At 42.3% G+C, this 15007-nt stretch overlaps 1 protein-coding gene across 2 annotated transcripts in view; it reads right to left on the bottom strand.

The window, feature by feature from the left end:
* Positions 1-15007, bottom strand: part of usp40 (ubiquitin specific peptidase 40) — a 117304-nt gene that overhangs the window by 89149 nt on the left and 13148 nt on the right. For both annotated transcript variants that reach the window (XM_048533971.2, XM_048533972.2), the window contains exons 3-4: positions 13799-13866; positions 2811-2924 (exon numbers count right to left, since the gene is read on the bottom strand). In XM_048533971.2, the coding sequence (XP_048389928.1) occupies positions 2811-2924; positions 13799-13866 (182 nt within the window). The remainder of the gene's footprint in view (positions 1-2810; positions 2925-13798; positions 13867-15007) is intronic.

Here is a 15007-nt window from a genome sequence, read left to right as displayed (position 1 = left end):
TCAGGTTTGGCTGGGAAATCCTCTAAAATATCAACGTTAACGTGAAGTTTCTCAGAACGTCTGTTGCATTCAAGTGATCATACTAACAGGTTTTAGAAAGGAAAAGATATCCAAAATTTGTCTAAAATAGAAAGCCAGAAAATTTACAAGTGTCTGTTGTTGTATAAACTTGCCTCACCAAAGTATACTCAAGTATGATCAGGGAGAAGGTAGGGCCGATCAGGGATAGCGTAGAGAACTTGTGCGTGGAGTCTGAGCAGATAGGGGAAGCCCTAAATGAGTTTCTTGCTTCGGTTTTCACTAAGGAAAGGGATCTTGTTGTGAATGAGAACTTTGAGAAGCAGGAAAACAAGCTTGAACAGATCAAGATTGAGGAAGTTGATGTGCTGGAAATTTTGGCAAACATTAAGATTGATAAGTCCCCAGGGCCAGACCAGATTTATCCTAGGTTGCTCCAGGAAGTGAGAAAGGAGGTTGCTAAGCTGCTGGCAAAGGATCTTTGCTTCCTCACTCTCCACGGGTGTCGTACCGGAAGACTGGAGGGAGGCAAATGTTGTTCCTCTTTTCAAGAAGGGAATAGGGAAATCCCTGAAAATTACAGACCAGTCAGCCTTACGTCTGTGGTCAGCAAAGTTTTGCAGAGAATTCTGAGGGATAGGATTTATGACTATTTGGAAAAGCATAGCGTGATTAAAGGGAATCAGCATGGCTTTGAGGGGGGCAGGTCATGCCTTACAAATCTTATTGAGTTCTTTGAGGAAGTCACGAGACAGGTTGACGAGAGTCGAGCAGTGGATGTGGTGTACATGGACTTCAGCAAGGCATTTGATTAGGTTCCCCGTGGCAGGCTCATTCATAAAGTCAGAAGGTATGGGATACAGGGTGACTTGGCTATCTGGATTCAGAATTGGTTGGCTGACAGGAGGCAGAGAGTGGTTGTAGATGTTAAGTATTCTGCCTGGAGGTCAGTGCTGAGTGATGTCCCGCAGGGCTCTGTTCTTGGGCCTCTGCTCTTTGTAGTTTTAATAAATGACTCGGATGAGGAGGTTGAAGGGTGGGTTAGTATGTTGTCTGAAGACACAAAGGTTGGAGATGCTGTTGATAGTATCAAGGGCTATAGCAGGCTTCAACGAGACATTGACAGAATGCAGAGGTGGGCTGAGAAATGGCAGATGGAGTTCAACCTGAATAAATGCGGTGATGCATTTTGGAAGATCAAACTTAAATGCTAAATATAGGATTAAAGGCAGGATTCTCGGCAGTGTGGAGGAACAGCGGGATCTTGGTGTTCAAGTGCATAGCTCCCTCAAACTTGCCACCCAAGTGGATAAGGTTGTTAAGAAAGCATATGGTGTTTTGGCTTTCATTAACAGGGGATCAAGTTTAAGAGCCGCGAAGTTATGCTGCAGCTCTACAAAACCCTGGTGAGACCACACTTGGAATAATGTCTCCAGTTCTGGTCGCCCTATGAGAGGAGAGGAAAGATGTGGAGGCTTTAGAGAGGGTGAAAAGCAAGTTTACCAGGATGCTGCCTGGACTGGAGGGCTTGTCTTACGAGGAGAGGTTGACTGAGCTCAGACTTTTCTCTCTGGAGAGAAGGAGGAAGAGAGGTGACCTGATCGAGGTGTACAAGGTAATGAGAGGCATGGATAGAGTCGATAGCCAGAGACTTTTCCCCTAGGGCAGGATTGACTGGCACGAGGGGTCATAGTTTTAAGGTGTTAGGAGGAAGGTATAGAGGAGATGTCAGAGGGAGGTTCTTCACCCAGAGAGCTGTGAGCGCATGGAATACTTTGCCAGTCGAAGTCGTGGAAGCAGAGTCATTAGTGACATTTAAGCGACTACTGGACATGCACATGGACAGCAGTGAATTGAGGGGAATGTAGGTTAGGTTATTTTATTTTTGGATTAGGATTATTCCACGGCACAACATCGTGGGCCGAAGGGCCTGTACTGTGCTGTACTCTTCTATCTATCTATTAAGTCTCACCATCCCCAGAGGCTAGATTATTACCACGTATGTGGGAATTGAGTTTAAGGGGACAGATTAGGTCATCAAATAAAAATTATAACCGTCTTTCAGACCCTGGTCTCCTCAGTTGATTACCTCGTGATGCAAAGAATTTTAAAGCCAGGGTCAAGCATAATGATGCGGCTAGCTCAAAAGCAATAAAGAGAGGGGATCAGGTCAGCTCCATATTCTTGGTCAGATTGATACAAAACAGTGAAAATAAAATTAATTTAGCAGTTAATAATGCTGCCTGGAGAATTTCTATCTAAATCTAGACTTATCAATAAAATGGAGCACAATGAGGAGCAGGAGGACGTTGGTGAAAGGTTGAGGTGATACTGGAACAGAGATTGGTGCTTAATGGTGGCTATATTGTTTTCTAGGCAAGCTGGAAATCAGAGGTCATAATGGTCACCTCCTAGCAATTAAATACCTGGACAGGGAAATATAGCAATAAGAATAAGTCATTCAATCCCCAAAAAATTTGTTCTCCGTATAATTAGATCATTATAAGCCCTTACCCAATTATCTGCCTTGATTTTGCACTCCTTAAAGAGCCTCACAAAAACCAAATAATCTGAGTTCATTAATTTTTAACAGACCTTTAGGCTCGACAGCTTTCAATTCCGATTTCCTACTACCCTCTGTGTGAATAAAGGGCAAAAGAGAATAATGTGCAGCCAGGCAATTTGTCTCCACTTCAGCAGCATACAACTGAGGGAAAGTTGGCTTTGCCTTCCTAAATCCCTACAGCAATCCAGCAAGTCAAGAAATAAATAATCAATGTTACACAACACACCTCATTGCTTGTCCAGCCAAAGCTATCAGTTAGGTCAGATGTAGATGCAGCCAGCTGATCTGCAAGCAATAGCTGAGCAAAAAGTCTCTGCAGCTCCAAAGGGATAACTCGAACCTAAACAAAAATGTAATTATTGCATTCAATCTTAACACATTGTCACAGTTTAATAATCAAAATTAGATTTCATTCTGGCCCCAGTGCAAACAATGACATGGTTAAACCCAACATAAAAAATGACAGCATCAGAACTGCTGATTCTTTGGAGCAATAACAGTCAACATCATACTGAACTTTCCAGTCATTATGAATGTTATATGGTACAAGAGATAACAAAAAAGGACAAAAATATTCAGGGTTAGTATTCTTGAGAGTGGTAAATCACTTAGCTGAGATAAAATGTATCTCAGGTTGCTCACGAAAGCAGGGAAGAATAGTACAGGCTCTACCATGTTTCAATACTGCTAGCATTGTAGTTTTGTTCCGAAAACAAGGAAAAATATAGCCTAAATAGAAGCCAGTCAGCTTAACCCTGATTGTAGGTAAATTATTAGAAAAGAATGCTGCAAGGAGATAAAATTAGAGACGCACAGATTAGTCAAGGACAGTCAGCTTTGGTAGACAAAAGCTGTGTTTGACTAACTTGACTGAATTATAGAGTCAGAGTTGTGCCACACAGAACCAGACTGTTCGGTCCAACATGTCCATTCTGACCAGGTATTCTAAATTTATGTAGTCCGATTTGCCAGCATTTAGTCCATATCCCTCTAAGCCTTTTCTAGTCATGGATCCATCCAGATAGCTTTTAAGTGGTGTAATTTTACCCGTTTCCACCACTTCCTCTGGCAGCTTATTCCATATATACAATACCCTGTGCCAAAGGTTGCCCCTTAGGTCCCTTTTATATCTTCCCCCTCTCACCCCCACGACCTCTAGTTTTAGATTCTCCTACCTTGGGGGAAAAGGCCTTGGCTATTTAACCTATCCATGCATCTCATGATTTTGTAAACCTCTATAAAGGTTACCCCTCAGCTTCCGACACTTCAGGGGAAATAATAGCCTCAGCCTATTCAGCCTCTCCACATAGCTCAAACATTCCAACCCTGGCAACATTCTCAAATTTTTTTCTAAACCCTTTCAAGTTTAATATTTTTCCCATTTCAGGGGTTCCAGAACTGAGCGCAGTATTCCAAACAGGGCCTAACAAACTGTTGTACAGCTGCAACATGATCTCCCAACTCCTAAACTCAATGAACTGACCAATGTAGGCAAGTGTACCAAACAGCTTCTTCAATGCCCTGTCTACCTGTGACTTCACCTTCAAGGAAATATGAACCTGCACCCAAGGGTCTCAATGATCGGCAACATTCCCCACGACTGTACCATTACGTATATAAGTAGGGCTGTTGGTTTGTTTGCCAAGCTAGGAGGTGGGTTTGCAGACGTTTTGTCACCATAAGCTTTCGGAGTAGATTTGTAGCTCCGGCTGTGGGTGTTGAGGCTGGTTGGCTCGCCGAGCCGGTTTGTTGTTCCGCTGACGTTTTGTCACCATGCTTGGTAACATCCTCAGTGCAGCCTCTGATGAAGTGTCGGTGTGTTTTCCCATCTGGCTTTTAAACTCTGGGGTTCACTGCCATGGAATGCCTCACTTCCGGGCTTCCTCCGTAGTGGAATGTATATGGGGTCAAGTTCAATATGTTTATTAATAACCTGCTTCGTGGAGTGCCATGCTTCCAGGAATTCTCGTGCTTGTCTCTGCCTAGCCTGTCCCAGGATCTTGGCACTGTTCCAGTCAAAGTCGTGGTTCTTCTTGTCCATTTGGATTGAGATGAGTGAGTATTGATCATGTCTTTTTGTAGCCAGTTGGCGTTCATGACGCTGAGGATGTTACCAAGCACAGTGACGAAATATCTGCGGAACAACAAAACAGCTCGGCGAGCCAACCAACCTCAACATTTTGTCACCATACTAGATAACATCATCGGTGCAGCTCCGATGATGCATTGTTGATCTGTCCCGCTCATTATTTATGTGGTCCGGTTTGATGTGGTGATTGGCTTTATTTCTAGGCGTTCTGCTTCGTAGTGGTTGGTATGTGGAGTCTATTTCCACGTATGTTAATGGAATTCTGGGTTGAGTACCACGCCTCTAGGAATTCTCTTGTGCATCTCTGGTTGGCTTGTCCTAGGATGGTCGTGTTGTCCCAGTGGAATTGGTGGCCTTCTTTGTCTGAGTGTGTGGACTCGACCAGCCAAGAATGGGCTGCAACACTGGGAAAAGCCATCACCAAACAGCACAAGACAAAGACAAAGAAAAGACTGGTCCTACAGAAAAAACCAAACCCACCAACAGCAATGACACAGACTAAGCAGACCCTTGGATAAGAAACCCATCTGACTGGCCACTCACAGATACTAAGAAAGCCATCCTGACTTCTTAAGGAATTTATACCCGACAGGGAAAATTAACTAAACAGACTACCAGAGGATGAAACTGGGAGGATCAAGCACACCCCGCTTCTACGGGCTCCCCAAGGTACACAAGCCATAAGTTCCCCTTAAACCCACGGTCTCCTTCACAGGTACATCAACATACAGACTGGCTAAAGAATTACAATGTAAACCGATACGCCTAGTAAACAGCTCAACTCACTCGGTTCAAGAATTTCTCAAAGATACCAGAATTGACGAGGATGAAACTATGACCTCCTCTGACGTGACAGCACTGTTTACTTCCATTGTCATCCCCCAGCTAAGGAAACACTAGCCTCATTACCAGACGAACCAGTAATACTGAGCCCCTACAACACCAACACCATCTGCAAGGACCGCACCCTCAAACTACTAGATTTATGCCTCACAACACGCTTTGTCTTCAGCAGCCAGCTACTAAAACAAAATCAACTGAACACCCATGGGACCACCCATATGAAGACCTATAGCTGAAGTAGGAGTACAAAGACTAGAATGGACAGCCTTTCCCACTATCCAACCAAAACTAAGGATCCACTATATGGATGACACATGTGTCATTATCAAGTGCACAAAACTGGAGAAAATTCAACAACTTATCGAAGACATCCTCACCGGCATAAAATTCACCAGGAAGGGGAGAACAACAAACGACTCCCATTCCTGGGTGTCATGGTCGAACAAAGGGCAATGGTGAGCTCCAGACCAGCATATACAGGAAGACCACCCAAACAGACCAAATACTTAACTGCAAGAGCAACCACCCCAACACCCACAAATGGAGCTGCATCAGAACTCCATTCGAAAGGGCCATAACACACTGCAGCATGCCGGAACCACACAAAGCCGAAGAAGAGCACCTCCAAAGCGTCTTTGAAAACGGCTACCCAAAAAGCGTAGTCTGCCAGTATTCACTCAACAGACAACAACATGCCCAAATACACTAGTCACGCTGCCATACATCAAGAACATATCAGAGATGACTACCAGACCACTCCAGCCACCAGGAATCTTGGTAGCACACAAACCCACAGCTACACTACTGGCAAGAACAAAGGATCTCACACCCACAACTAACAGGAACAACATTATATATAAAATCCCATATATGGACTGCCACAAACACTACATCGGACAGACCTGGAAAAATCTAACTATCAGAGTACTCTTCTAACTAGATACCAAGAGACACGACCAACTATCAGTCATTCCCATACACTCACACAAAGGCCACCAATTCAACTGGGACAACGTAACCATCCTAGGACAAGCCAACCGAAGACACGCGTGGGAATTCCAAGAGGCCCGGTAGTCAACCCAGAATTCCATCAACAAACATGTGGAAACAGACCCCATATACCAACCAATACAAAGCGGAACCGGAAAGGAAGCCAACACCCACATCAAACCGGACCACATAAATAACAAGTGTGACAGACCAACAATGCTTCATTGGAGGTACACGGATGGTATTACCTAGTATGGTGACAAAACATTTGCAAACCAACCTACCAGCTCAGCGAACAAATCAACAACCCCATCCACAACCTGAGCCACAAGTCTGCTCAAAAACTGTAAAACACAAGTCTTGCCCTGATTTGCCTTACCAATACACAACACCTCACATTTATCTAAGTAAACTCCATCTGCCACTCCATGGCCCATCAGATCAAGTTTCTGCTGCACTCAGAGATATTCTTCTTCACTGTCCATTACACCAACAATTTTGATGTCATCTGCAAAGTTACTATTCCTTCTATATTCACATCCAAACCATTTATATGCATAGCAAAAAGCAGTGGACCCAGCACTGATCCATGTGGTATACTGCTGGTCACAGGCCTCCAGTGTGAAAAGCAATTCTCCTCCTCCTCCACCACACCCCATGTTCAAACCAATGTCATGTCCAAATGGCTAGCTCTCTATGGATCCCATGTGATCTAACCTTGTTAACCAGTCTAACAAGAGGAACTTCGTCAAATGTCTTACTGAAGTCCACAAAGACAAAATCCACCGCTCTGCCTTCATCAATCCTCTTTGTCACCACTTCAAAAAAACTCAATCAAGTTGGACAGACATTATTTCCAATGCACAAAGCCATGCTGACTACCCCCAATCAGTCCGTGCCTTTCAATATACATGTAGATCCTGTCCTTCAGAATCATCTTCAACAACTTAACCACCACTGATATTGGGTTCACCAGTCTACAGTTCCCTGGCTTTTCCTCACCACTTTTCTTAAATAATGACACCACACTGGCCACCCTCCAGTCTTTCAGCACCTCATCATGGCTGTCGATGATAAAAAAAATCTCAACGAAGGCCCAATAATCACTCCTCTAGCTTCCCACAAGGCTCTGGACTGCATCTGATCAGTTCCTGGGGATTTATCCACATTTGTGCATTTTCAGACATTGAGCATCACCCCTCCATAATACAAACACTTTTCAAAATATCACTATTTATTTGTCCAAGTTCTCTAGCTTCCATATCTGTCTCAACAGTGAATACTGACACAAAATATTCATTTATTATTTAATATTTCACCTATCTCCTGTGGTTCCACACATAGATGGCCTTGTTGATCTTTAAGGGGGCCTATTCCCTCTCCAGTTACCCTTTTGTCCTTAATGTACTTGTAGAGTCCCTTTGGATTCTCCTTAACTCTATTTACCCAAGTTGTCGTATGTCCCATTTTGCCCTCTTGGTTTCCCTCAAATATATTCCTCAAGGGATTCATTTGATCACAGCTGTCTATATCTGCCGTATGCTTCTTTCTTTGTCTTGACCAGAGCCTCAGTTTCTCTAGCTATCCAGCAATCCATACATTCTAACATTGCCTTTTGCACTAATAGGAATAAACTGCCTCTGGATTCTTGTCATTTCGTTTTTGAAGGCCTCCCACTTTCCAACCGCCCTTTTACTTGGAAATAGCTTCCTCCAATCAACTTTTGAAAGTTCTTGCCAAATGCTAAATTCCCCTTTGTGTTCAAGATGTGTAGATTAAGTGGGATGGGCCTGGGTGGGATGATCTGATGGTTAGTGTGGACTTGTTGGGCCAAAGGGCCTGTTTCCATACTGTAGAGAATCTAAATACTGTCAAAATTAGCCTTCCTCCAATTTAGAATTTTAAATTTTAGGTCAGACCTATCCTTTTCCGTAACTATTTTCAAACTAATAGCATTATGATCACTTACTCCAAAGTGCTCCCCCACTGCCATCTCAGTCACTTGCCCTGCCTTATTTTGCAAGAGGAGGTCAATTTTGCTCCTTCTGTAGTAGGTTCATCCAATACTGAAGACAATTTTCTTGTACATGCTTAAAGTCTTTTCCATCCAAGCTGCTAACAGTGTGACTGTCCCAGTCTATGAGTGGAAAGTTAAAATCCTTTACCATTACAACTCTGTCATTCTTACAGATATCTGAAATCTCCTTACAAATTTGTTTCTCAATTTCCCACTGTCTACTGGGGGGCCTCTTGCACAAATCCAAGAAGGTGATCATCCCTTTCTTATTTCTCAATTCCACGCAAATAACTTCACTGGATGTACTCCCAGGAATAGCTAGGTATAGCTTTAATGTTCTCCCTAACCAAATTGCCATTCCATCCCCTCTCATGCCTTCCTTTCCATCCTTCCTACAAAACCTATACCTTGGAATATTAATCTGCCAGTCCTGCCCTTCCTTGAACTATGTTTCTGTAATAGCTGTGATATCCCAGTCCCATGTTCCCAACCACACAGAGTTCACCTGCTTGCCTTCAGGCCTCCTGTGTTGAAATAAATGCAACTTAATTTATCAAACTTACCCTTGTTTCCTACCTTGCTCTTGTCTGCCTTGATTATTTGCCCTACTCCACTTCTCAACTGATCCAGCCTCAGATCACTTTTCTCACCATCTTCCATCTCTGTCTTCACCCCCTCCCCCTTCCTCATCAGCTTCTCAGCCACAGATTCATCTGCTCTATCCTCGTATTCCTACTCTCACTACCAGGTGGCACCAGGAGTAATTCATATATTACTGCCCTTGAAGACTTACTTTTTAACCTCCTGCCTAATTTCCTATATTTGCTCTTCAAAACCTTGTCTCTATCTGTCAGTATGTCATTTTTCAGAAAGTTTGAGAGAGTACATTTTACGTCTGCTCATGCTTTATCAAGTATTTTGCCAATGCCCCACAAGGCAGGCTAGTCAGAAAATTAACGTCCTTTGCATCTAAGAGAAAATGGCACGTGACATCCAAAATTGGTTAAGTGGCAGGACACACAGTTATGATTGATGACTATTTGGGCAATTCCCAGTTGATAGTTTCAAAGCACAGTGCCCTTCGATGCACATGGCATAGATATTTTCTGATCAACCTGTTCAGAGATGTTATTACACACCTCTACGGCAGATGGAACTTGAACTCATGCGCCCACATACTAATACAGGAAAGCATGATTAAGAAGCTTCCAGTCAACAGAAACATTAGCAGTGCAATTGATAATTAGGAAGAAAGCTATAGACTGCAAGAAGCTAGCAAAGACTGATCAGGTAGGTAAAGAAGTGGCAAATGAAATTTAATTCCGACAAAAATGAGGTAACACATTTGAGGACTACACAATAAATAGTAGGATTCTGGGAAGTTGAGGAGCTCAGGGATATTACATTGCAAATCTACAGAGCCCTGATGACAGCAGGACAAGTAGATAAGGTGGTCAAGAAAGTTTTAGGGAAACTTTCATTTATAGGTCAAGGTCGAGAGCATAAGAACTTGGGAGTTATGCTAGAATCTATGTAACACCAGTTTAGATAACAGGTACTATGTACAGTTCCACTCAACAAAATACAGCAGGCATGCAATCACATTAGAGAAGGTACAAGTGAGACTTTTTTTTCTTTATTCATTCATGGGACGAGGGGTGTCACTGGCTAGTCAGCATTTACTGCTCAGAGGGCAGTTAAGAGTCAATCAAGTTGCTATGGGTCTGGAGTCACATGTAGGCCAGACCAAGTAAGGATGGCACTTTCCTTCCCTAAAGGACATTAGTGACCGGACGGGTTTTTCTGACAATCGACTACGGATTTACGGTCATCATTAGTTTCTTAATTCCGGATATTTATTCAATTCAAATTCCACCATCTGCCATGGCGGGATTCGAGCCCAGGTCCCCAGAACATTATGTGGGTCTCTGGATTAACAGTCCAGTGATAATACGACGAGGCAATTGCCTCCACTGCAGAGAATATTAACAGGAGAGGAGCACTGAAGCAATGAGGACAGGGTGGCATGGCTGGTATTGTTTTATTGGAACAGTGCAGAATGAGGAGATTTAATTGAGGTATATAAAATAATGAAGGGTACAAAACAGGGTGGAAATGAACAAACTTACTTTGTTAGTAGAGAGGTTGGGCATGGATTTAAAATAATTAGTAAAAGGATCAGAGACATGTGCAAGAGTCGTTTTCTCTACCTGGCGAGCAATGTAAGACTGGAATTGCCTAAGTGGATGCTAGAGACAGAAAACATCACTGCATTTTAAAATGCTTGGATATATACTTGAAGAGGCTAAAGGGATATGAACCAAATCTGAAGGGCAGAATAGGCAAAATAGGTGGCACGGTGGCTCAGTGGTTAGCATGGCGGCCTCAAAGCGCCAGGGACGCAGGTTCGATTCTAGCCTTGGGCGACTGTCTGTGCAGAGTAGGCACATTCTCCCCATGTCTGCGCGGGGTTTCCTCCAGGTGCTCCGGTTTCCTCCCACAGTCTAAAGATGTGCAGGCGAGGTGGACTGGCCATGCTAAATTGCCTGTAGTGTTCAGGGGTGTGTGGGTTATCAGGGGATGGGTCTGGATGGGATGCTCCAAGGGGCGGTGTGGACTTATTGGGCCGAAGGGCCTGTTTCCACACTGTAGGGAATTTAATTGTTTTTGGCTAACACAGGAAATGGGTCAAATAGCCTCCTTCTGTTGTGTATTTATTTTTATTTTTCTATATACTATACGTGCACACAATCTACAGAATAACTGTCTGGTAACACTGGCAAGGTTCACTGCTGAATTTGCCAACCTCAATCTCCCAGCCAGATTTACTTTTCTGAGCATTCATGGGATAGATATGGTAAGAGATGACAACACAGAGGTGAGGACAGTTTTGTAGGAAGCATCAACAGACACACCTATCAATTTGAACAAGAACCATAAATATTAAAAGACACACCACAAACCCATTTATACCTACCAAGTGTTTTTCTTTTTAAAAGATACTTCTATCAAAATGTCAAATTTTAGCACAATAATTAATAAGTTAGCTTTCCAAAAGTGAGGCTTGACAGGCCAAGTGGTGGCTCTGTGGGTTTAATGGAAACCCCCTGCAGTGGCACATCCTACATTCTGACAGTTATTTAATAAGGAGCTAAAAAGTTTAAAAAAAATCATAGAAGAAACTCTTTCAAGCAGTTCATGAAACCCAACCAATGATGTCATCAGTGCAGAAATAAATAACTACACTTACATTCTGACTTTAATAAATGCTAGATTTATCCCAAAGCACTTCACAACTAATGAAGTTCTTTTGAAGTGTTATAACATGGGAAGATCCATTAATTACAGGTGTCTAATAAGTACCAGACTGAAATATGTACAGCTTCAGGAGTTTTCTTCCAAAACGTTATAACATCAGTGAGCTATTTTTGTCCCAAAATGTCATTTAGCATCAAAGAATATTTCAGGATCTGCTCATGGTATCAGAACAGTGAAGTCTGGTTCAGAAACTCTCACTCCAGAGTTTATATGTCTTGTAGCTAATTGTACACCTAAGTATTAAATATGCCATGTTCTGGGTTACATTCTGCAATATCAGAAAGGGTCGGACAGCAGGAAGACAGCTGTGCCACAAGTTTCAATGTAAGTGACCCTTTGTTCCAGTTTTCTGTTATAAAATTTGTTAGGAGATAATTCTGTGTCGAAAAAAGTCAGGGGGTGGAGCTGGAGAAAAGCAAATTAAGTGTCATTACTCAAAGTAGTTACTTACTTGAAATATAATTCTGAAGTTTAATTGATCACAGAATAAACACTTATTTGTTCATAGGGTCTCAAAAGTTACTAGGCAAAAACAAAATCAGAAGGAATAGCCCTTCTGAAATTCAGGTCTGGCAGCACCCACAGAAACAGAAACAAAGCTATTGGCCCAGATATTCCACTAAGGGTCAGAAACCTTATTTCTGAGCCTAACTGGGTTTTTAAAAATGAGCATCTTGCCTTTAGACATCTTCTGCACTGGAGATTCCTGGATCAGTATCTGTTATAACACACCAGTCCAGGAATCCACAAATTTGACAATTGAGAAAATCAACAAGGAAAGCATATCCCCCTCTGCGACAGTCAGTGCATCACATTAATGTTAAATTTAAATCATTTAATGTACAGCAGTACAGCCAGACACTTTTACATCTTCACGAAGGCATCAGTACATACAGCAAGCATTGAGTTTAGTGCCAGGTGGGTGGGATGCTACCTGGGTGGATTTGGAAGCGTGACAGGTAAGCATACAAGTGCTTACGGTGAGAGTGTTTTTGATCTGACAGCAAAGGTAGGGGGTGGAATGCATTGCTTGGGTCATAATGAGGGGCAAATTAAAAAGATACTTTATTCTCAACCTTGCTTGGATAACTATTACACTTCTGGGAGTTGGAAGCCTCCAATGTTAATGAACTCTTTACAAGGGTTTCAGACATAAAAGAAGAATGTAACAGGCTTCAATTTCCCAGACAATTCTCACAGAATCAGCAGCATCACAGATTCTGCAACTATCTAAGGGAAGTCCGAGTGGTATTATTGCTGGATTGTTAATCCAGAGACCCAGGTGATGTTCTGGGGACTCAGGTTTGAATCCTGCCATGGCAGATGGTGGACTGTGAATTCAACAAACATCTGGAATTAGGGGTCTACTAATGACATGAATCGATGATGGATTATGGGACCATTGAAATATCTGGGCCATTGCTTTGAGTCAATACGGTTCTTCGCAGAGCTGATGTGAGAGTTGAAAACTGATGGCTGTTATACTTTAGGAAACGGTAGGGAGGAGCGAGTGTATAAAAAGGGAAGGTCAGGAGAGGGTTAGAGGTTATACAATATAAAGTCTGTCACTGCCCCACCTCCAGGGTTCTAAAAAGGAGTCATACCTTTCTCAAAACATCAAAACAGTTTCGTTCTCTGCAGAGACTGCCAGACCTGCTGAGTTACTTCAGCATTTTGTTTCTATTTCAGACTTTCAGCACCTGTAACATTTTGCTTGGTCCCGTACAGATCACATTGAAATAAAATGTCCATGTTAATACACAAGCAAAGTGAAAATAAACAAAACTATTTAAAGTTGTCAGGAGCCCATCAGCAGCCTTTAAAGAGGACCAATAAAACATAAAAGGCCTTTGTGTCGATTTAGTCCAATTACTTGAATGTGTATACTTTAGCTTTTTGGTTTGTACTTAATAATGAAGTAATAATGTCAAAAATAGATAAATGTGAACATTCTCACCTTCGATTCGGGTTTGTTTTTGTCTGATAAATTTCCCAGTTCCTCAGGTCCCAGGGCAAACAATGATTCTGATTCCAAAGAAGAGATGAGATGTTAATTAGACAGTTAAAACTTGCATTTATATAAAGCCAGTAATAGAAAACCTGGGCTTCACAGAAGTTTAATTAGTCAAGTTAAAGCGAAAGGAGGAGACATTATGAAGAGTAATCAAAAGCTTTATCAGAACTAGGACTTAGAGGAAGAGTAAGAGCTGTCAAGAAGGAGAGCGCTCGGGAAGGAAATCCAGATTTTAGGGCTCAGACACATGAGTACACATTCATAATAGGTAGTGGGGAGTACGAGATAAACATGGCACTAAATTTTGAGAGTGATAGATTTCTTGCCAAGTTTATGGAGTTCACAGAGAGGGTTAAGGCTGTGAAATGATCTGAAAACTTAGATATGTTGAAGGTCCTCAAGGCAAGGTAGGCTAATGAGGACAGGGATGATAGGTGAGCAAATTTGAAATGGGTTAAGACATGGGCAGCTGATCTTCAGATGAGCTAAAGTTTACAAGGGAAGTGATGGAAGTTTGACCATGACAGTGTTGGAATGGCTATGTCCAGAAGAAACAAAAGAACTGAAGTGGAAGTTTCAGCCACAGGTGGGCTGAGTCAGAGATGAATATAAATTATGTGATAGAGGTGAATGTGGGCAGTTGTTGTGATGGGAGAGCATGTGTGTTTGGAATTCAGTTCAGGAACAAAGAGAACACTGAAACGGTGAATACAATTTTGCCTGTTTAACCATTGAATTAACAAATAATAACAATTTGTGTTAAACATCAAATTTTAATGGGTTTAAATAGGTACGCACCTCCATCAAAAGCCAGTTAGAACAGTTTTCCACAAACTTCTGCAAAGCATACCATCACACTTTGGAATAACTTGCTTTCCAACCAACTTCCTCCTAGCCAGTAACTACTTCACGTTGATTTTTTTGAAACATATTCAAGGATGTCAGCTTTGCTGACTGGGTTAACATTTATTGTTCATCAATAAGTGTCCTGGAAATCAATTGTGGTAACAATGCCACTAAGGAGGAAGTTCCTCTGCTGCCCTTGCCCTTCTAAATGGCAGCAGTCATTGGGGATGTGGAAGATGTTGTCTAAAATGACTTGGCGAATTTCTGCAGCTCATCATGTAGATGATACACATTGCTACTACTGCG

This window comes from Stegostoma tigrinum, chromosome 7, assembly GCF_030684315.1.
Source record: "Stegostoma tigrinum isolate sSteTig4 chromosome 7, sSteTig4.hap1, whole genome shotgun sequence".
Taxonomy (NCBI): Eukaryota; Metazoa; Chordata; class Chondrichthyes; order Orectolobiformes; family Stegostomatidae; genus Stegostoma; species Stegostoma tigrinum.
This window is presented reverse-complemented; position numbering and strand designations above follow the sequence as displayed.